The sequence below is a fragment of the Glycine soja genome, chromosome 19 (genome assembly GCF_004193775.1).
Source record: "Glycine soja cultivar W05 chromosome 19, ASM419377v2, whole genome shotgun sequence".
In the NCBI taxonomy this organism is placed as follows: Eukaryota; Viridiplantae; Streptophyta; class Magnoliopsida; order Fabales; family Fabaceae; genus Glycine; species Glycine soja.
In genome coordinates this window covers 1319428-1344095 of record NC_041020.1, presented here as the reverse complement: position 1 = coordinate 1344095, position 24668 = coordinate 1319428, and the positions used below count along the sequence as shown (strand labels likewise).

The 24668-nt window shown below is 35.0% G+C and overlaps 1 protein-coding gene across 2 annotated transcripts; it reads left to right on the top strand.

Annotated features, from left to right (window-relative positions):
- The first annotated feature begins 450 nt into the window (after positions 1-450).
- Positions 451-7813, top strand: LOC114400160 (CRM-domain containing factor CFM2, chloroplastic-like). Of its 2 annotated transcripts, none has more exons than XM_028362469.1 (11): positions 451-1120; positions 2207-2735; positions 2809-2939; positions 3724-4017; positions 4109-4265; positions 4419-4714; positions 5349-5408; positions 5492-5980; positions 6135-6363; positions 6738-6868; positions 6991-7813. In XM_028362469.1, exons 1-11 carry the CDS (start codon positions 548-550, stop codon positions 7174-7176), a joined length of 3075 nt encoding a protein of 1024 aa, XP_028218270.1. In that variant the 5' UTR covers positions 451-547; the 3' UTR covers positions 7177-7813. The 2 variants fall into 2 exon arrangements, with proteins under 2 accessions (XP_028218270.1, XP_028218271.1); XM_028362470.1 differs by having other exon boundaries at positions 971-1120; positions 2185-2735.
- The last annotated feature ends 16855 nt before the right edge of the window (positions 7814-24668 follow it).

The window sequence follows — 24668 nt, the reverse complement described above, 5'->3', positions numbered from 1 at the left end:
GAGTCTATCTTAACTTTTTTTCAACTCATTGAGTCATGCCGAACATATTAGAGGAGTTAATGACTTAAATCACCTAACTCATTGTATAATTTTCTATGAAAAATATGAGTTTTCTGGAGAATTCAACACTTTTTGTCACAACAAAAAGAGAATAAAAAGAAAAGGTGTAATTATATTAAATTATATTTAAATCCTTATTATATATTACCAAAAACTTGAAAGACAAAATATTCTAAAAGAATACTAAACACACTATGATATTTTCCCTTATAGACTTTCTTTATGATTTGTTAAAAACTATTATTTTATTGTAGGTTAAGCTTCTCATCTAATAAAAAATAGGAGAAAGAATTATCAAATAAGAAACAAAACTTTTTAAAAATATGTTTTTTTAATAAATTTTAATCAATTATAAAAAATATTTGAGAAAAAGTGTGTGAGAGTGTACATAACATTTCTCGATATTTTATCATTACAACAAACTTCTTAAACTGATGTATAGTCTCGTTCGTTATCCATGTCCATGAAGTAACCAACTTCTACAGCAATGCTGCTTCCTGCAACTCACTTTCACTACTTCCACACCTTTCCTTCTTCTTCTTCTTCTTCTTCTTCTTCTTCTTCTACATTGCACATTTTCCCTCTTCAATTCCCCAAACCCAAACCCAAATTCCTCATTCGCTGCTCCGACACAGAAACCCTCCCGGACTCCGCCATTCAGCGAATCGCCGACAAGCTCCGCAGCCTCGGCATCGCCGACCAACCCTCCACCGCCACTCCTGGTCCCTCCGACTCCGATGCCGGTGAAATCTTCGTTCCCCTTCCGCAGCAACTCCCGACGCGGCGCGTGGGGCACACGATCGACCCGACCTGGGCGAAGCGGGAGAGGCGAGAGGACAAGGTTCCGACGCTGGCAGAGCTGAGCCTCTCGGATGCCGAGATTCGGCGGCTCACGACGGCTGGGCTGGCGATGAGGCAGAAGCTGCGTGTCGGGAAGGCGGGACTCACGGAAGGGATCGTGAACGGGATTCACGAACGGTGGAGGAGTTTCGAGGTGGTGAGGATCGTGTGTGAGGATCTCTCTAGGTTTAACATGAAAAGGACTCATGACTTGTTGGAGGTAAGTGAACAAAACCCAATTGCCATTGCTAATTTGCTACTACTTCAAAATGAATAAATGTATGCTTGGATTGAAGTAAGTTTGTTTTTTTTATGGGCACATGTTAGTTGTTAGAAGGTTAGTTTCTGTTAGCAGATGAGATGGAACCCGCGACCTTTCCTCTCTTTCCTTCTCCCTTAACCATCCAATTCACCTTATATCTCCTTTGGATTAAAGTTTGTAACCTTAAGTTTGCAGAAGCAACTCAAGTCTTACTTCTACAAAACTGAGTTTGTAGACGGAATTTATTACATGTTTGGATTAAAATATGCAAATTTAAGTTTGGATTAAACTTAAGTTTGCAAAAGCAACACAAGTCTTACAACTTAGCTTTCAGGAAAAATTTCATGTACAAACATACTTTTGGGGGTAACCAAACATGTCACCAAAATGAGTTCCCTCTCCAAACTGAGTTTGGAGCTCCCCCACCAGCAAACCAAACATAATGTGCAAATCTCTAAATGTACGTTCAGCACCCAAAAATACGTTTTGAATGGTTAAGCAAACATGCCCTAAGTTGTTATTGCTCTATGGAAATGGCACAGGGTATGGAAGCCTTGGACGTGTCACTTGGAATTGAGAATCATACTAGCTAGAATTTTGGCCATGTTTCAATAAATTTTTCCATGAGCATTTATAGGAAGGAAATAAGGAATTAAAATGAATTGAGTTTCTCCCACGAGTTATAGTAAAAAGTTATTAGATGTCTCTATAAGTATTTATAAGAGATGAAAATAAGAAGGTGAAATGAATTAAATTTCTCTTTTGAGTTAAAATTAGCTTACAATTAAACTAGTTTATAGAAGCTCTCTTGTTTAACTTTTTTGAAAGTTGATTTTAACTTATGCATGTGTTAATTTTAACTTTTAATAAAAGCCTAATTCATTTTGACTTACTATTTTCTTCTTCTACAAGTACTTATTGACAAGGTTTATCCAAACATGGCTTCTAATAAGAATGCACCTTTTACACCGTCATTCAATCAGGAATTAAGATTATTGAACTTTCTAATTATCTGATTGTAGCTTATTTCTCTGTCATTGTCAGAGAAAAACTGGAGGCCTTGTTGTTTGGAGATCTGGAAGTAAGATAATATTATACAGAGGGACTGATTATAAGTACCCTTACTTCCTATCTGATAAAGTGTCCAGAGATGACAACACTGGTGATGCTATGCAACATATGGATGAGGATGCTAAAAATTTTGATAAAAGAGAGAGTCACTCGTCTGAAAAGAATTCAGTGACATATGCTGGGAAAAGTTCAAATGTCAAAACAGCAAAACCAGCTTTGATACAAGGTGTTGGGAGTCCCAATAAAGTACGATTTCAACTGCCAGGTGAGGCAGAACTTGCAAAAGATGCAGACAGCTTGTTAACAGGTATAGGGCCACGATTCATTGATTGGTGGGGATATGACCCTCTGCCTGTTGACGCTGATCTTCTACCAGCTGTTATTCCTGGATATAGGAAGCCATTTCGCCTTCTTCCTTATGGTGTGAAGCCTAAACTAACAGATGATGAAATGACCACAATGAGGAGACTTGGCAAACATTTACCATGTCATTTTGCATTAGGTGAGTTTGTCCTACTCTTTCTTATCTAACCAAAATTAGATGTAGTCGTTTTTCATGTTCTTTTGTTTCACAGGTAGAAATAAAAAACTTCATGGATTGGCTGCTGCAATTATTAAGCTTTGGGAAAGATGTGAGATTGTCAAGATTGCCATAAAGAGAGGTGTGCTGAATACTAATGGCGAGTTGATGGCTGAAGAGATAAAGGTCAGTTTTTTTTTCACTTTTTTATGATATTTCAAGTTTTAAGGTATTTAGCACTTATGGTTTAAATATTATGGTAAATGGAAGTGTATAGCCTGTTCTGTGTGAAAGGCATTACTGCTGTCAACTATTATCATTCATCGATATCATTTTTTAAATTATTTGAGAAGATGATTAGCTAGTGTATTTCGCCATGGATGGTAATTAAATCACATATTTGCTGTCATTCTTATTTTTATGCTGGTGGCTGATCTGCAGGACCTTGAATACTGTCCTTAACTTATAAGTTTTCTACTTTTCTCATACTTAAACATATATTAAATAAGTGGACGCTAGATATGTTTGCACTATATCAATTTATTATTAGATGTTTCCAATCATCCCGTGGGTAAAATTGAATCTAATGATAAAATTCTATCACTTTTGACTCGTCATGATAACAGGAATGGCAGCCCTGAAATCTTGTTTAAAACTCACATAGTTGGCTTTTTACTTCAGTAATATTTTCTCCTCTTTAGTCCCGAGAGACAAATAGAAGAACTCAAAGATCAACTACCAGTTATATATTAATTGCACTACTGATCTGGCACAACTGTGAGGGGAGCTAGTTAAACACTGGTTTAATAGCAACATTGAACATATGTCATAATTATTTTGTAAATATAATAGTTGCGATAGTTGTTTTAAAGAACTTAACTAAAACACAATCTTGTATGAAGAGAAAAAATGATATATAATACCATTATATCTCAATTGCAATTCAATAAAAAGATATATTTCTCTGCAGTATCTGACTGGAGGTACTCTCATTGCTCGGGATAAAGAATTCATCGTTTTCTACAGAGGAAAAGACTTCTTGCCAACTGCAGTGTCATCCGCAATTGAACAGCGAAGGAGTATTGGAATGTACAAACTGAAGACTAGAAACAGTTTGTCAGTTACAGACGATCCAGACCTGAAAGATGGAACCATAGAGTGTGATTCTGAAGTAAAGGGTATGAACTTCAAGAAAGATACTAAACAAGGAATGTTGACTGAGGCTGAGGCAGCTATTAAAAGCACTAGCATCAAATTGTCAATGGTATGATTTCATTAACAAGCTCCAATTTTCTGTTTTTCAAATTTTGTTTTTTTTTTTGAGTTACAGATAGTATAGTAGCTTTCACATACAGGCACTAGAAGAGAAAGCAAAGGCTGAAAAACTTCTATCGGAGCTGGAAAATGCAGAGAGCCCCCAAGAAGAAGAAATCAATAAAGAGGGTATTACTGAAGAAGAGAAATACATGTTGCGGAGGATTGGCTTGAAGATGAGTCCCTTCCTGTTACTAGGTGATTCTTGAAGATGATGTCTGTAATTCACAATCATAAATATTTGATTGTTCTGAATTTTGAATGAAATGACTGAGATCCTTAAACATATTTAAAGTACTTGACTTTAAGATAACACCTTTTCCTGATAGATCCTCTTCTCTTCTTTCTCAGGTAGACGAGGGGTTTTTGATGGAACGGTGGAAAATATGCATCTTCATTGGAAGTATCGGGAACTTGTGAAGATAATATGTAATAAACAGATGAGCCTGGAAGATGTCCAACAGATAGCTCAAACCTTAGAGGCAGAAAGTGGCGGAATATTAATTGCAGTAGAAAGAGTGAACAAGAGCTATGCAATCATTGTGTATCGTGGAAAGAATTATAGTCGGCCTGCAAGTTTAAGGCCTCGTACACTTTTAAATAAAAAACAAGCATTGAAGCGCTCTATAGAAGCACAGCGCTGTGAGGTAAAGGTGTATTAACTTATGTTTGTATAGGAGTGTTAGCTGATTTTCTGCATTTCCTTGTGAAAAAGAGAAGTGGAAGGGTATGGTGGGAGAGATTTATTTTGCCGGGTATGCCACATGTAAAATGATGACTATAGATTGGATTTGAATCACCTTTAAAAAAAAGGATCTTTCTATATAATCCTTTCTCAAAAAAAAAAAAGAAGAAAAGTTATTTTAAGTTTTGATGTAAAATTTGAGAAGATTTGTTTTATTTTTTTCAATGTTTGAACAGTTTTTTCAATGTTGTAAACAAGATACTTTATTAGAAGCAGCAAACTCTGGCTTAAAAAAATCATTTGTCCTTGTTTCAATGCTTCAATTTTTAAAGAAGTGCTCATCTGAACTTTCTAAGACATAGAAACATGCATAAATAAGAATCTTATCTAGAAAAAAGACATTCAATATTTTATTTGGTACAGATAGTATTAATATTATGTTACTGGTGGTGCCCGACAAGTGACCACCACATGTGGCATGGGTCTTATACCTTATCACTCATTCACCCATTCATTTGAAGAGGGAATTGTCTGCTAACCTTATCTTATATGGCATAAATATCACAACCTTATTCCTTTCTCCTCACTTATTGCAGTCATTGAAGCTCCATGTTTTGAAACTAGATAGGAACATAAACGAATTGAAACATCAAATGGTGAGTGGTCCTTGCTTTCTTTATTATGTTCCTGACATACATTTTGATTTCAATTAAGGAATAGAGATTATTCACCTTATTAGGCTAAAGATATGGAGGCAAACAGTAAGCAGACTTCTGTTGACAATCAACAAGCAATACAGGAACAGCCAGTTGAGCTGATTGATAGTGGTGGAGCACATCAAGCTGAACCAGGAAATTCCATTAATTGGAATTATCCTAAAGAAGCTTCGGTTGACTATCAACAAACAATGCAGGAGCAATCAGTTGAGCTGTTTGATGGTGGTGGAGCTGTTCAAAGTGAACCACAAAACTCCATAAATTGGAACTCTCCCAAAGAAGCTTCTGTCGATAATCAACAGGCAATACAGGGGCAGTCATTTGAGCTCATTGATAGAAGTGAAGCTCATCATGGTGAACCAGAAAATTCCATAGATTGGAATTCTCCTGAAGAAGCTTCTGTTGACAATCAACAAGCTATACAAGGGCAGCCAGTTGAGCTGATTGATGGTGGTGGAGCTCATCAAGATGAACCAGAATCTTGGTCTGGTTTGATTCCTAAAGAAACAAAGGTAAACACATGACTTTGACTGATGAGAAATGAACTGTTGACCTCAATCCTCTCCTGGATTAACATCTGGTTATGTCAAGGCTTCCTTTGGCATTTTCTGGGTTCTTGTTTCTTTTCTAAAATGTTGATTTGGTAAAATTTATCTTGGACTTCAGTTGGACAGAGACAGTGATTCTGTTGTTGATACTCAGCATTGCGTCTCTATTAGCAAGGTAATGGAATCATCAATCGTAGCATCAGAGAGTGATCCTGACCTATCAGCTCTGGTGAGAGATATGAGTTCCAACGAGTTGCCTTCTAGATCTGTATATCTTTCCAATAGAGAAAGACTTCTTCTACGAAAGCAGGCATTAAAGATGAAAAAGCGGCCTGTCCTTTCCGTAGGTATTGTTTTTGGCTTTATTTTCCTTTTGCCAATATTATTTGCATGTTTATTCTAGGTTGTCTCTACACTTTGTAAGCCTACCTAAGTTTATGCTATGTAATCTTACTAAGTTTTTGTTTTGTAGCTTTCTCTTGTGTGATTTGCTATGTTTTTCTGCCCTTGGGGAGGGGGGGTCTTTAATATCTTCATTCTAGATGATGTAAATCTTCAATTAATATCAACATCTTGAAAGGTCTCCATTCTTAGATGATGTATTAAGTACTTTCTTTCCACGTGGCTCTGCAGCTTCTGTTTTCGGCTTTGCCTTATATCCCTTTTGTATTTTCCTGAATATCTTCATCTCATTATTGTTTTATGGCCATAATTTCTTCAGGAAAGAGCAACATTGTAACTGGTCTTGCGAAAGCAATCAAAGCTCACTTCCAGAAGCACCCTCTTGCCATAGTTAATGTCAAAGGAAGGGCAAAAGGGACCTCAATTCAGGAGGTGGTGTCCAAGCTAGAGGTGCACATGCTGAAAATTCCTTCCCTTTTTCTCATCTCTTCGTCGTTGAAGTTTTATTTCATATCTTGGGCAAATTTCTTTCTCTAAATCCCTGAAATTTGTTTTCCCTATTATTTTTGCAGCAAGAAACTGGTGCCGTTCTAGTCTCTCAAGAACTCAACAAAGTCATACTGTACAGGGGTTGGGGGGAAGGAGAGAAACCTAGCACTGCAATAAATTTTGATAAAGTGGGTAAAGAGGTAGCGGCAAAGCCTGGCGTCTCTCCTGAACTCTTGGAAGCAATCAGAGTTGAATGTGGATTGCAGTAACAAGCAGAACATTGCAGTTCTTTACTGATCAAAGTTTTTACAAGCATATTGCCATCATTTTTTTCCATCAACCCTAGGATTTAGACATGGAGCTACAAAGTCAAAAGAAAATTGGGGGTTGCTGGTGATGAATATTGAAATTTTAGTGTCAGGAACGTATGATTGTGCATTTGTACTTGGAGGAAGAAACACCAAACGAGAACTGAAAAAGAAATAAGAAATACACAAATGGCAGAGCTTCTGTTATTCTTGAAGCCGTTCTGAGTCCTCAAGTGCCTAAACTTTTGGTTTTTTTTTAATCCTGGGACTAACATGTAATGGCTCCCAGATCAATTCAACCAAGCATGGGTAAATGTAAAAGTCCACAATCAACAATCAAAGTCAATTATGGTGATGTGGCAAGTGATGTTTGGGTAGTTGATGTGGCCAGTGTTGACATGGTAGTAATGTGGTAGGTGACGTGGCAAAGCTGTGGTAGATGATTGGATGTGACTCAAGTTTTGACTTGCATGTGTAAGCATGTACGTGATCAAATTTTCGTAAAAATCTACGTACTCACGTATTAAAAAATTCTAAACTGTGTGTTTTTTGAGATAATGTCCGAATGTATGAGAACTTGTGTTGGGATGAATACAAATTCAAGATGGTGATCTGGCTCAATAGTCAATAACAATATCGAAACTAGACTCTAACCAAAATTGGTGGAGAACAGAATAGAAAACAAATTAAGGAGTTCTCCTTTTGAAGGGTACTTCCCTGATAAACTTAGTACTCTTCTAGGCGTAGTATTCTTTTGACTCGAATATTTGCTACTCTTTGAATATGAAGAGTATTATTCAATAGCCAAAACCTAGGTATGTGAAGTCTGGATACGAAATATGAGATGGATTAGATATGATCATTATAGTGAAAATTGGGTAGGACCGGTTGATTTGACTGGTCGGACCAAGAAACGGTATGCTATCCTGTCCGAGTGTCCCTTGAAATTGAATTTTATAAAAATTGGTCAGAAAATTGTTGAATTGATCCAAAATTATGAAGACCGAGCAAAAGTGATGGTTCACTGGCTTCAATGATCCAAAGTATTGTATTTCTATTTTTTAAAATTCTTCTAATCGGTGTCATTTTGCTTGTTATGCTCTTCGAGAAAGTGCAAGTGCAAAATACAAAGTGAATGAATCATTGCTTGTAGACGTAGTTCTCAGAACAGAAGCATGCGAGCCCTGGCTTCCAAGTTATTTTCTCCACCTTGTCTGAGGTTAGTTGCAGCTACAAGTGTAATAATGGACATGGCCCTATTAACCTGATGAATGGGTTGGGTTGGAGCTGTAAAAATTCAAGCTCAAACTTACTAAGGACCTTTACTTCTTGTACCCCTTTTTTTTGCGTCTACTCCCCCAACAAGATGCCAACCGACAAAAATACCACTCACCAAGCACCCCTGGCTCCCCCAAGAAACCCTAGCTATCAAAGACCACCACCATGTCCCACCTCCACCACTACCACCTAACACCACCACCACCACCATCGCAACCACTTAAACTAGCCCAAGCTCATTCGACACAGAGAAAGGAAGATGCAGAAGTTGTAGGGTGTGACGGGAACAAGGATGTTGTTGTTAACAAAGTTGTAGGGTGCAACAAGGACATTAGTGTTGTAGATGAATAGGGACCGCATATCCTCTTCCTTGTGACCTTGGTACGAGGGAGGGATTGAGGTGTAATATGAGGATACGCTAATATATATATTGTTGCTATATTTATCTGTGTGGTATCCAATCATATCAGCAAAGATTGAGATATGATTTGGGAGTTATTTTAGGAAGGTTGTTTAGATGATTTGTATATATCTTTGACTTTGTTATATTAGGAAATATGTAATCTGATAGCATAATTCTAGGAAAATTTCATGGGAAGTCAGTAGCTAATTCTTGTATATATTGTACACAGTGGTTCAATCAACGCAGGCAATTCAAGATTTTGGCATGGTATCAGAGCCATGGCAGAAAATTAAAAGCCTCATACCGATGGTACCAAGAAAACACCTTCTCCTTATGATCTAAACTCAAACGACAACCCTGGGAACTTGATCACACAAGTGCAGCTGCAGGGTGAGAATTATGAAGAATGGGCCCGAGCAATGAAAATCTCGTTGCGTGCCCGGAGAAAGTGGGGTTTCATCGATGGAACCTATGAACAGCCTGACGACGGCTCACCAGAAATGGAAGATTGGTGGACTGTTCAATCCATGCTTGTGTCGTGGATATTGAATGCCATTGAACCTACCCTGCGTTCAACAGTGACATATGCGGAAAACGCAAAAGATTTGTGGGAGGACATTCGAGATCGTTTTTCAGTTGTAAATGGTCCGAGAATCCAGCAGCTGAAAGCGGAATTAGTTGATTGCAAGCAACAAGGGATGACCATGGTTTCCTATTATGGCAAATTAAAGACACTTTGGGACGAGCTCGCGAATTATGAGCAGATCCCTCGGTGTTCATGTGGAGGATGCAAATGTGATATTGCATCCAAACTCGAAAAACGAAGAGAGGAAGACCAGGTTCATCAGTTCTTGATGGGCTTGGATGATGCGAGTTATGGTACTATGCGGTCTAACATATTAGTTGTTGATCCTCTACCTTCATTAAATCGAGTATACGCAATTCTAGTGCAAGAAGAAAGGGTGAGAACAATCAGCAGAACAAAGGAAGAGAGAGGAGCAGTCATGGGTCTTGCAGTACAAGCAGGACATAAAAGTAAGTGGAGAGGAGAAATCAAAGACAAATCGATGGTGTGTTCTATTTGTAGGAAAGCAGGACATGATGATAAGAACTGCTTCCAAGTCGTCGAATATCCCGACTGGTGGGGTGATCGCCCACGAAGTGAAGGCGGATCTAGTGCCAAAAATCAGCAACGAAATGGGACTTCAGCTGGACGTGGCAGAGGAGGCATGGCCCGAGCTAACGCAACACACGTTGAGAAATCTGAGCTGCCTGGTTTAAGCAACGAACAGTGGCAAACTCTTGTTGAGATGTTGAACAACCGTAAGACAGATGAGATTGAGAAAATGATTGGTAAGCATCCTGATAATTTGTGGATAATAGACACTGGTGCTTCTAACCATATGACAGGGTATTTGAAGAATTTATGTCAACAAAGAACAATACAAGGATGTCCGGTGGGATTGCCTGATGGAGAAAAAGTAATTGCCACCAAAGAAGGGACGGCGATTCTTGATGGGGGTCTCAAACTTGAAAATGTCCTTTATGTACCAAAATTACAATGCAATCTTATCTCTGTGTCACAAATGATTGATGAAACAGATTGTGTAGTCCAATTTACAAAAAAATGATGTGCCATGCAGGACCGCACTTTGAAGACGCTGATTGGAGCGGGTGAGCGGAAAGATGGGCTTTATCTGTATCATGGTGTTCAAAATTCCAAGGCTTATCATACCAGTACAAAATATAACCTTGATATCTTGCATAAACGCATGGGGCATCCATCCTTTAAGGTTGTTAAATTGATCCCTAATGTAACTAGTAGTGGTAAGCATTCGAATAAAGTCTGTGAAATATGTGAAAGAGCAAAGCAGACAAGAGAAAAATTTCCCTTGAGTACTTATCGTGCATCAGGCATTTTTGATTTAATACATTGTGATCTATGGGGTCCTTATAGAACTCTTTCATCATGTGGTGCATCCTATTTTTTAACATTAGTAGATGATTATTCCCGTTCTGTTTGGATATATTTGTTGAGTGAAAAGAGGGAAGTGTCTCGAACAATGATAAATTTCTTTGCTCTAATTGAACGACAATTTGATAAACACGTTAAAGTGATTAGAAGTGATAATGGAACTGAATTCACTTGTTTGAAACAATACTTTCTTGAACATGGCATTCTCCATCAAAAATCATGTACTGGCACTCCGCAACAGAACGGAAGAGTCGAGCGGAAACATAGACATATTTTAAATATAGCAAGGGCTCTAAGATTTCAAGGGAGACTTCCAATTCGTTTTTGGGGTGAGTGCATTTTAACCGCAGGTTACTTGATTAATTTGACACCATCGCCCATCCTTGATGGAAAAACTCCATATGAACTCGTCGATGGAACCTCTCCTTCCTATGACCACTTGCGCGTGTTTGGTTCGCTTTGCTATGCACACAATCAAGATAGAAAGGGAGACAAATTTGATAGTAGAAGCCGTAAGTGCATTTTTGTTGGCTATCCATATGGTCAAAGGGGATGGAAATTATATGATTTAGAGAGAGAGGTCTTCTTTGTCTCACGAGATGTAAAATTTGTTGAAACAGAATTTCCATTTGAAGAATCAATCAATAATCCTTCCCCAACATCACTGGTGCCCCTCATTAATCCATGTATGGATAAGGAATGTATGGTTGAAAATGGCCATGATAATGACACAAATGCTGACGTCAGGGGGGGTGCTAGTGAAGCAAGCAATGAACCCCAAAGCTTTGCACCACCACTAGAAAAACAAAATTGCATAGATGTTGTACAATGTAGTAGTGAAGGACCGGAAACAAGAAGCAACATTCCTCCCACCTCTCCACTTGGAAAAGGTCATCAGATCAAGCGACCGTCTATGAAGTTAATTGATTATGTGACCTACACCATGATCAAGTTGAGCCCATCTACCTGTTCCTCTGCTTCATCACATGATTCAGGTGCGCGTTATCCTATAGCTCACTATGTAAATTGTGATAGATTTTCATATCAGCATCGTCAGTTTCTTGCAGCAGTAAGTGCAGGTCGAGAACCGATGCATTTTTCAGAGGCCGTACAAGATGAACGCTGGCGAGAAGCCATGGCAAGTGAAATTGAGGCACTACAAAATAACGGTACATGGGCCATTACTACCTTGCCTCCAAAGAAGAAAGCTCTTGGTTGTAAGTGGATTTACAAAATCAAGTATCACTCAGATGGAACCATTGAGAGATTCAAAGCAAGGCTAGTCATTTTGGGAAATCACCAAGTTGAAGGGCTAGACTACACTGAAACTTTTGCTCCAGTGGCAAAAATGGTTACTGTTCGTATAGTGTTGGCTGTGGCGGCTGCTAAAGCATGGGAACTTCATCAAATGGATGTTCACAATGCTTTCTTACATGGTGACCTTCAAGAAGATGTGTACATGAAACTACCTCCCAGTTTCATGACAGAACACAAAGGAATGGTATGCAAACTTCGTAAATCACTCTATGGTTTGAGGCAAGCTCCAAGGTGTTGGTTTGCTAAGCTTTCTACTGCATTGAAGAATTATGGATTTCGTCAATCTTGCTCTGACTATTCCCTCTTCACTTTATGGACTACAACTGTACATCTTGTGGTGCTCGTTTACGTGGATGATCTTATTGTTTCAGGTAATGATTCTGAAGCTATTCTTCGGTTTAAGCTTTATCTTCATAGATGCTTTCATATGAAGGATTTGGGAAGATTGAAATATTTTCTTGGAGTGGAAGTTGCTCGCTCACCCAAAGGAATTTACTTGTGTCAAAGAAAATACGCCACAGATATTATTCTTGAGACTGGGTTACTTGGAGCCAAACCAATGTCTCTTCTTCTTGAAGAAAATCATCGGTTAGCATTGGCTGAGGGTCCGTTGTTCTCTGATCCTGGTCGTTATCGTCGACTTGTTGGGCGACTCATCTACTTGTGCTTCACTAGGCCTGAACTCTCTTACTGTGTCCATACTCTATCTCAATTTATGCAGCAACCTCGCGAAGAACATTGGCATGCTGCCTTGCGTGTGGTTCGATACTTGAAAGGGAACCCCGGCCAAGGTATTCTCTTGCGCAGCGACAATGATCTGAAATTGTATGGGTGGTGTGACTCAGATTGGGCTGGTTGTCCACTTACTCGTAGATCATTTACAGGATGGTACATCTCTCTTGGTCACTTGCCTATTTCATGGAAGACCAAAAAGTAACATACGGTTTCCCGATCCTCTGCCGAAGCGGAATACCGCTCCATGGCTAACACCATATGTGAATTGACGTGGCTGAAAGCTATTTTATCTAGTCTTGGTGTGCTTCACCCTCAACCAATTCAACTCTATTGCGATAACCAAGCAGTTTTTCACATCGCTAAGAACCCGGTTTTTCACGAACGAACAAAGCACATTGAGGTTGATTGTCATTTTGTACGGGATGAGGTTCTTAAGAATACTATCTAGCCGTCTTATGTTCCTAGTCGTACTCAGCTTGCTGATATATTCACCAAAGCTCTTGGGACAAAGCAATTTTTGTTCTTGTTAAGCAAGTTGGGCATCCAAAACTTGCATGCGCCACCTTGAGGGGGGGTAATATGAGGATACGCTAATATATATATTGTTGCTATATTTATCTGTGTGGTATCCAATCATATCAACAAAGATTGAGATATGATTTAGGAGTTATTTTAGGAAGGTTGTTTAGATGATTTGTATATATCTTTGACTTTGTTATATTAGGAAATATGTAATCTGATAGCATAATTCTAGGAAAATTTCGTGGGAAGTCAGTAGCTAATTCTTGTATATATTGTACACAGTGGTTCAATCAACGCAGGCAATTCAAGATTTTGGCAAGGTGCAAATGTCATCTATGATTGATGTTCCATTTTTGTTATGAAGAAGGAGGGAGAAACAAAGGGAGTCAAATTTTGTTATGGAGAAGGGGGAGAACAAAGGGAGTCGAATTTTGTGTTTATTTTCCTTGTGGAGATGTCACCCCCAATATTGGGCTAGGCTAGTTCATTGGCTCATATTTTTTTATAGTTAGTCAAATTATAGATGATAAATTTAATAGTGCATGTATTGTCAAAGTTCATTTTAAGGCTAATTTTGTGTTTGTTCAACCATTGTAATTAGGATCTTTGTCTTCTCAATGAAATTCTGAGATATTCGCAAGAGCTTTAATTCTTTCAACTTATTATAAGACTAATTTTTTATTTGAAGTTCAATCATACTTAAAATTCATCATTTCTATCAAAAAGTATATTACATGAGAATCAAATTTAGATTCTTCTCATAATTTCAACATTGTTATCAATTGGATTAATGTTAATTTTTTATGTACATTGAATTTTGATTAACATTAGTTTATTGTTACAATTGATGTGTTTTATTTTATTTCTATTATTATGTATTAAATTTTGCTATTTTATAGTACAAATGATAATTTATATTTTTTTATTTTAGCCAATAATGGTTAAACACATATGTCTCAAAAATATTCTTTCTAAATAAATACAAAATAGAAAAACTATCTCCGTTTTATTATTGTGGAAAAAAATCCTATTAACAAATGTACCACTTCACATTTCGCAATCTTGACTACTGTTATCCCAGTCACAGTACACTTCTTCTGCTCCAACTTTTTACTCTAGTCAAACTTGTCAGACAAAGAGCCAAGTAGAGGTCATAATGTGTACTAAAACCCATATGTTTTCGTGTGATAACATTTACATGCAGGTGTAACGTGAACAAAAAAGACTTTATTTTGTTGTCCCGATAAAAATAAAGTATTGTATTAACAAGTTTTTTTTAATAAATTTATAGCTTTCTAATTGATTTTGTATTATATAGAACTAGAAGAATATCAATATATAGTTTTTTTTGTTTTTTATTTTATTTTATTGTCCCACTTTTATCTTTTCTTTTTCCTTAATTTTTTTCACACGCGTTTTTTATTGTCTTTCTTAGGTATAGTTTAAAGTGATTATTATAAAAATTATTAATAATTTTCAATGATACGCTAAAATAAGAATAAGATTGCTTAAGAGAGTAAATTATTACCCTATTAAGATATTATGATAAAATTTTTAAATCAATATTTACTAACGATTTATTATTGGACTAGTCTTTGAAATGAAAAAAATATTTAAAATTACAAACTTGGAAAAAAAATTATATGATTTTTATTAAGTGTTACGAGGTTAAAAAGGAAAAAATAGAAACCAGTATCTTACGTACACATACAAGCATAAGTATAAGGTAATGTCAAAAAAAAAAAAAAGCATAAGTCTAAGGCGTGTGTAGGGAGTTAATTTGTGAGACGAGGTTATACTATCTATCGTCCAATCTTAAAATTTTTATCTGACACATTTTTTAAACTTGTTTTTATAACTATTTTGAAACTCGAATCTATCCTTAACAAATAACAATGGTTTACAAGTCTGATTAAAATAAAGTATAAATAAAACCAGAATATATATATATATATATATATATATATATATATATATATATATATATATATCATCTCAAATTGAGATTTTTAGTAGATACAAATAAATTGTAAGTGAATAAATTACGTAATTTCAACGTACAAATGCGAATAACATTACTGTTGCAAGTTTCCGTAAAAAAAAAAAACAGTATTGGCGCAAGTTTAGCTATGTCTATGAAAATAGAAGAAGAAAACAAGGGGAGGAAAGGTGAGAGGAGTACCCATATTTATTCGTCAAGGGTCGATAAGAAACCTCAAGACTCAATTAGTTTTCTCTATTTGAATAGTATTTTTTTTTAGATACAGTCTATTTGATAAGTAAATTTAATAATATAAAAAAGTGAATATTCTCTTCAGAAAAAAAAACTAGTGAATATTATTTTATTAAAATAATATTAAAAATATATTTTTTCCTAAAATATAGTTTTTATGTCTAGGTCTGGTCAGGATAACGCAAATATTGGCTTGAATTTATCTTAACCCAATATAAATCTAAACGGGATTTAGGATAGGACTTCTTATTGTTTGAGAGATAGGTTCAAACTTGACTAGAGGCACCCAATATATATATAATTTATTTGTTTACTTTTATTATCAATTTTTTATTATGAAAAGGTTTTTTAATATATTAAATTTTTATTATTATATATAAAATCTTTTATATAACTTATTTGTTTATTTTTATTATCTTTTTTACTCATTTAAATAAGTAGATAATTTCTTCTTATAATTTTCTCTCTTAATTCTATATATAAAATCCAATCCTTCGTAGAATCAACAAACTGGAAATAGCCATGTCTTCAACATTCCTTCAATACTAAGCTGCCACAAACAGCCCAAAATCCCACAATGAAGCCAAGTCCTATGCTCAAATATAACCATAACTTATCATGGGAACTGTCTAGATCTTCATCTGTGGTGTTTTCATCATCATATTCTGAACACTTAATGGACAAGGGTGTCCCACAAAGGTGTGGATTACCCTCATAGATGGAGGGATCTGTCAAAGTATGAAACTGATTTGCTGTGGGTATTTCACCTGACAAGTTGTTATAGGACAAGTAGTTCAAATGTCCCAAGAAAGTCAAGGAAGCCATATTTGAAGGAATTGGACCTGAGATATGGTTGCTAGAAAGGTCAAGGCTTTCCAAATGATGTAGTGCTCCAATATTTGTTGGTATGCCTCTAGTGAATTGGCAATGAAAAGGATTAAGGAACATTTAGACTTTGTTTAAACTTAAGAAGGGCTTTCCTTGAGTGTTTGTTGCATCTTACACCCACCCATTTGCAGCAATCACTGCCAACCCATGAAGATAGGCAATGAAAAGGATCATTTAGACTTTGTTTAAACTTAAGAAGGGCTTTCCTTTCCATCTCAATGCACTCAAAACTATTATTCTTAACAGCACAATTAGGCCCAATAGCTCCCATGACATCAGATATCAGGATCAATAATGCTAAGGCAGCACACTCTAATATTTTCCACATGCAGTGCCCAAATCCACATTGTCTATAAACAACAAATATTTTGTTAATGAGACAGAATTATACCAAAACATTGAAAACTGCCAAATGACAAGTTCTACAAGATATCATCATATAGCCCACACAATTATCATCAATAAGTTAAATTACAATCCATTTGTTAGTGCAATAATTTATACAAGTTCAGAAACCAATATTGCATGTGCAACCATCAAAACACTAATAGCTATAAACTTGCATCAGCTACAATAAAATATAAATGCAGATCTTATAAATTCGTCAACAAAGGAAATTAATCACCAAATGCTTATAATCCAAGTTCAAGGAAACCAGTTTACAAGTTTTAATACAGGACATTCAAGTCATATGACTGACTCAAGCATTATGTTGATTTCTCTGAAACCGAGTTAAATTCATACGGGGCAGATTTCAAAAACTATAAAATAAATCAGAAACTGAAGATTTTTCCACCTATCATATAATTCATATTAACGTTAAAAAAGAATGAGAATGAAAGAAAAGCATAAGATTAAGAACTTGCTCCCATTGTAATGATGAACTCCAACATTTGCCAACATAGCATAGTATTCAATCTCCCACTTCCTCAAAGGGGAACAGTTGTTAGCAATGATAATCAATTTCCCTGCAACGAAACAATAATATGGTTTTATATCCGCATTAATTAAAAACAAAATTACAACTGCGACCTAAACACGATTAATGAGAAGTCACTGAACACTATTAATGAGAAGTCACTAAAGGGCTACAAAACTCGCTTATAACCAGTAAAGTTTTTTTTCGTGAAATGTTTTGAAGAGGAACATAAACTCCATGGCCACAAAAGCCTTCAGGGAAATGTTGGAGTTTTGAGGATACGTACCCTAATGGAGGCTTTTTAACATCCTCAAAAGTGATGCTTCTTCGTTCAATATCAACAACCCTTGAAGGCACAGTAATGTAACAATCAAATAGGGGAAATGAGAGACTGACCTAGCTACGACAATGACGACGATAATTGAACAATGGTCGAAGATGTTTGACGATGGGGCGAGGTGGTGTCGAAGATAGCTACAATGGAGACGGTGAGCTCAGGGAGGGTCGAATGTAATGTACGTAGTCCAATAGTGAGTGAGGGCACGAGCCTAGTTTCACATGACTAAATCACGGGCAAGTCTAAGACGGTGCTTTCCAAAAACGTGGTGGAAAAAGGGGAAAGCAATGTTCAAAGACGGTCTTTTGTAGCACCATCTTTGTTGGCCAAGTTCCTAATTACAAAAATGTCACTGCTTTAGTAACTACGACGTGTTCTGAAGACTGATGCAGAAGATGCGTCGTAAATTGTTGTTTTTGTAGTAGTGAACCTTAGCTCTGCTAAGACGTTCATGTTGTATCTGGGAGGTTTGCGTGGGATACCTCGGATAAACCTTTTATGTCAATAACTGTCACGCCTCATGAAGTTCAACCGTGTTCATGATTTTTTACTTCAACAACAACAATATAAAAGATTTATATCATGGTTGAAACAACAAAACCTATCAACAATGTTGATGCTTCCAACCCCACATTATCATTAAAGATACAAGTAGGAAAGAAAGTGTTGCAACAAGTACCAAAGCAATGTTTGTCAAGGCAAACACGATACAAGACAAATCATCTCATAAGAGGTATGCCAACAAAACTAACAAAACCGATCACAATAACAAGAATATGTACAAATATAATAACCTACGTGTTGCTCCTTCTAATCCCATGTTCTCTCTATCAGAGTTAACCTTATTTTTGTAGCATTGTTGGAAAAGGTTGGGGTAAAGATATCCTTTGAGTTTGATAAGACAATTATGACTAAGAATAATGTATTTGTGGGGAAGGGTTATTGTGATCAGGGTTTCTTTATGCTCAATGTTTCTGAAGTGATTAATGATAATGCATCTTCTTCTTCTTCTATTTTGTTGATTGATTCTTATGATATATGACATGCTAGATTAGGACATGTGAATCCAACGTATGCTATGAAATTGCAACGACTAGGTTTAATTAATATGCATGATAAGCAAAGAAATGTGAAACATGTGTTGAATCAAAATTAACTAAGAAAACATGTTCTTCTGTATAACGTGAAATTGATCTTGCTGATTTAAAACAAACTATGATAAAGGAGGTAGTAAATTGCTACAGAGGCAAGTGATTGAATATTTTATATTTCAATTTTGCTATTACTATGAAAAAAATGGATATTTCGTAATGTTTCATCATAGCATTTGAAATGCAGGTACTCTGATTTGTGATCATTTTCCATTGTATAGTTCATCGTAAGTATCAAAATATAAAAAGTAAAATGAATGTAGCGACAGGCACCGCTGAAGATTACCAGCCCAATTATCTTGCTTTTATGGGGTAATGTCTAATGCTATCAATGTTTTGTCTTTACAAACTTTCGGGGTTCTATCTTCATATTCTATTACTTTACTACATAGCCTAATGAAACGAATTATATATATTTTGTTATAGTAAATCTGATTTTGGTTTGGGCATAAAAAAAATTGGTGTACGAGAAAAGTAGGTGTTGTGTTGCAACTTATTGTAGTATTGTTTGTTTTGCCCCACCATTATTACTCTTTTGCATGACTGGCTTTATTCTTTCACCTGATTACTTGATCAATTTGGTTTAACATGTAGAGTTAAAGGCTGCTTGTTAAAGTATAAAATATTATGGAGAAAATATAGAGTGATATGATTTGATGCCTTGTTGATTGATTGGTTCTATGTCAATTAATTCAAAATTAAATGTGTATTTAATTAAAATTAAAATTTAATGTTATATCAACTCATTCATTTTGAATATTATATTTGAACGTTTTTGTTATTTAATTATTTACAATTATCATTCAATTGTTACTTTTTAATTTTTATATATTTATTTATATTAATATTTATTTCAAAACAATTTTTTTTAAAAAATATTTAATTAAATGGACAAGTTATGACATTTAAATTTAAATTTAAAATTTAAATTTTCTATTATTGACAATAAAAGTTAAAATCAAAATGGGGACAATGGCATTATAAGCTCATAATTGGTGATAAAAGAAAAAAAATGTTGGTTGAAGTTTTTTTTTTTTTTTGAAAAATGATTTTAAAAGGAAATGAGATCATTGACTTTTGTTTGACTTCTTCTTTCTTACTTTTTTGTTTCTTCTTTGTTTCTCTTTATTTTTTCTTTGTCTCTATTAAATCTTCTCTCTCTTTACTTTGGGTCAATTTTATTTTTTTTTGTTAATTTTGTAATCTTAGCTCTGCTAAGACATTCCTGAGAGATTTGTGTAGAATATAACGGATAAACTTTGTAGACAAATATTACACATTAAGAAATTCAATCATATTCGTGATTTTCGACTTGAAGAGTAACAAAATGTTGTCTAAAATTATAAATTTTTTCCTGCCAAAAACAACATTTGAAAATCCATTGCTTATCACTACCTAATGCAAGGGTTTTTTTTTTGTTGCCTCCAGGGAAAGCCATAGGCCATAAATGTTGTAGTGCATTATGAAGAAGATAAAGTTCCCCTTGGTATGTAAAATTGTCTACGGCAGACCCACGTTAGCAAAGAGACAAGCAATGAGCATATAATAGTATTTTATTGACTTTACAGCGGTATAGATGATAGATTACTACTGTGTAGAAAGAGAGAGAGGGTAGACCTGACCTAGGCAATACCATAGGTTTCATAAATGGATGGAGTGTTTACCATGTCAGAGATAAAGCGAGGGTGCACAAAATCCTTGAACCTCTTCTGCCTCTGTTTCAACGCCAGAAATCATCATGTCCCTCTGCTTTGTTCTCTATCGCCATCATTGTGCCCACATCATCCTCCTCCTCCTCTTACTTTTCTCTTTCAACCACCCCCTCAAACCTAAACCCACCAACATCATTACTACTACTCACATCTCACTACACCAAAAAGAAAAAAAAATTAAGAAGAAGATGAACAAGAGCTCAATATTTCCACCACTCCCATCTTGTGTTGTTGTTGTTGTTGGTTGAAGAAAGAAAAAAAATACAAACACAAAAAAAAAGCTAGCCAACATCATCGATATCACTTTCTTCTCTCTGAGACCATTGTTCCTAGTTTCTCACCGAACAAGGGTATGGTACTGTCTCTCTCTCTTCATTCTTTCTGGGGGAATCAAGCGTTGTGGTCCGATCATTAATTAACTTTGCTTCATCCAGCAAGTTTGTTAATTTGACTAGTCGATCTACTTTATTAATAGCTTTTTAGTGCATGCTCTTTTTGTAAACTTTTTTCCTTAATTGATGTGGGTTTCTTTTCTCGATCTCTTTTGAGTGTTTACATATCTAGGGTTTATTTATATGTTGTATCTGAAAAGTTAAAAAGTTTGCAAGCTTGTTATCTTATGTTATTGGTGTATTCCTGTCTTCGTGTTAGTTATAAGAGAGTATTGATCTTTGTTGCTTTCAGCAAGCTGTACAATTCTGGTTTTTGGTTTTCCTTCTTTTTGTATGAACCTCTCTTTTATATATGTATCTGGGTTTAGTGATTCTTATATTTATTTATGTTTATCCCATCAAGGTTTTAAGCTTGTGAGAGAAAATGAATTAAATTTGAATTTTCTGTTAGATCTATATGTCATGGTTTTGCTTACAGTTTTCTCCTTTCACATCTGGGAGACTTATCTGGAGAATTACTTAAAGAGCGATATAGTATTATAATTACACGGATATGTAGAATAATATTGAATACATAACATTAATTATTACATGTTCTTGAGGTTCTGGGAAAGTTGAACCCATCTGAAAGCATTCAAAAGCATTTTCATAATGAACAATTTGGTTTTTGCCTTTTTTTTTTCCTCCTATTGTTTTTTTTTTCTCACCCAGGTTTGAATGTGGATTAACGCTTGGAATTCCACGAGGTACCTTAAAAGTTGAACACAGATCCTTCCACTGCATAAGTGTATGATTACAAAAATTTTCGAGTGTGTTTGATTGTGCTTTCTGCTACCCTAGGTTTTATTTGTTCGTGATCTATATTTTCCAAATTTGGAAGGATTTATTTTCTGAAAATTAAATAGGACCTGCGCGTGCAAATTAAAATATCAGTTTAAAAGGTATTGAAATGAAGATCTATGATATATATTTTGACTGATAATACACGATATAAAGCAGATCCATTGATTGATGGCTTTTTGTTTGTTCTTTTTTGGATGATATCAATATCAAACATCCAATATATGTTATTTTTATGCGGGACTGTAAATATTATAATATAGTACTAGTATATTGCAATATTATAATTAATGTAGCAGGATATATACTTATTTAATGATATCCACCTTATAATAATTAGTTATATATTGCATGCTTCATAATGAGATCTGTGAAATTGAATAATCCTCATGATTTCCTTGGTCTTGAAATTCGTTAAGATCATTAATTCTGATGCATTCGTAAATTAACTAGTTCATCATTAACAGTTCTTATTTTACATTCATCTTCATTATATTTTTAATTCATTTATTTCTTTCTTCTTTTTCTTACTTGATTATTGATCACATGTGTTACTGTTTCCCTATCTTTCTTAGTATTCCTTTTTAGTATAATTAAAATGGTCATTTTATTAATATTTTTGTAGCTTTTTAATTAAACAAAATATAAAATAGAGTCTTAATTACATCTCTTTAGTTTATTTGAATGAGAGAGAAAAGGTTTTGAAATTTAAAGTGTGAAGAAAAAAAATACTTTGTTTTTGTTTTTCTTTTTTTAAATATCATGTTCTAGTTAATCAACCAAACAAAAATATATTTATAGAACCCGTATTCTCTTTTTTTTAATCTTTTTGTTATCACAAGGACAAGGTGAGAAGTTCAAATTTTAATTTTTTTAGCACGTTATGCGTTCGAATATTAGCCACTTACCGACAAAGTGAACACCCTATATATTAAATATATATAGAGTAGTTTTTTTTTTAAAAGATCTAACTATAATAGTTCACAAAAATAACGTATATAATTGACTATATATTGAACCGTTTTAGTATCCCACTGTCATACATATATTCTACGTACTACGTACGATCAGGGTTCACACAGGTCATCTTCATGAATTGCGATCAAAACGCGTTCTATATATAGACATTAATCTTTTGACTTTGTGGCCTTTTTTCCTTTGTGCATGAAGATAATAATTTCTGTCACAAATTTAGAAGCACAACTACGAACTTGTTAATGATAATATACCCTATATGGCTAAACGAAACAAGGCAATAAATTCACATGTTAGCGAAAAGGGTGTCATAAAAAACATGCTAATAATCAATAATATACAAATAGTTAAATACTAGCTTTTTCAAACATAATGATCTTGTACAACTAATATTTTGAATTAACCAAATGCACCAAGAGCTACAAGCCACGTTAGTTTTGTCAGTTCTGAAACAACAATCATCTCGCTAGCTGTTTACCCCCCAAAAAAATAACGTGTCTTAGTCTCACTGTTTGATTGTTTTTCAATCTTCGACTTAAGTCAATTAAGCTTTCTGATTTTTACGTCGAAGTGACAATGGCACGATGATTTGGAAAGTAAAGTAAAGCACGAGAGAGCGTGTGGAACACGAAAAGTGAATTACAGTGCTTTGCTACCTGGAGCTTATTGAAATTAGTACTGAAGAAGTTTCTAAATCCAGTGCTGAAGCAGTTAAGATCAGAAAGTTAATGAAAATGCATGGAACCTATAATAAAAAGTGTGACATAAGATTCAATAGAATGTAATAAAATTATCATCAAACACGTTCAGTTAATGTCAAATTATTTTAACTTAATCTGTGATTTTGATTTTAAATGTATGCTTTTTTTAAATACTCAAAAGTCAAAAATGATATAATTCGTATGTTTAAATAATTTTTCATAATAAAGAGAAAGACAAGAGAGAGAGGGAAAAAAAAAGAGCGACAAAATAATTAAGTTGATGCAAAAAATAAAATAAAAAATAGTATATTACGGTGGTTGCCTGCTACCTTCACTGGTGTCACTCACAATTGGGATGCACGAAGACCTCTCATAGAGAGCTGAGGACATTTTTGGCCTTTTGCTTAGATTTAATTTTCAATATAGGGTGTACTTTGAAAAACATTGAGTGGAAGAAGCAATTGTCTTGTTTTGCTAAAAAGAAGTTAATTCACCCAAAATATAAACTATAAAGTATGCCTAACCTAACACATTTAGATTATTGCTATGTCCACTTCCCAGTTTTGCTAAGTACACTCCTCTTTTCCTTTTTTACAATCAAAATGACTTAAATAACCTTATTGCTGCATAACTTTTTCTCCTTTGCATACTCCCATTTTCAGAGCAAATAAACACTCCCTTTTTTCAGAGCAACAACATATTCCCTTTTCTTTCATCAGATATTCACAGCTCTCCTCTCTTGCACTCATTTCACCCCCTTCAATCTCTTTGCCAAGTCTCTCTTTGTTCCTTTCTTTCTTAGTCTCTTGCCCTAGTGTTAGGATTTTTTCATCCTCTAAACATTGAGTTGTTGCAGCAGAATGCTTCTTGGAATGTTCATATTGAAGGACCAATATCAATTATGTGCATGATTGGATTGAAGTTTGCAAAAGTAACAAACATAATTTCCATGCATAATTCTAGTCACAAACATAATTTTGGGGAGTAATCAAATACAATCTCAAACTTATTATTCTCAAACATAATTTTGGATGTTCCTACGGTAAAACCAAACACGCCCTATATAAATATACTT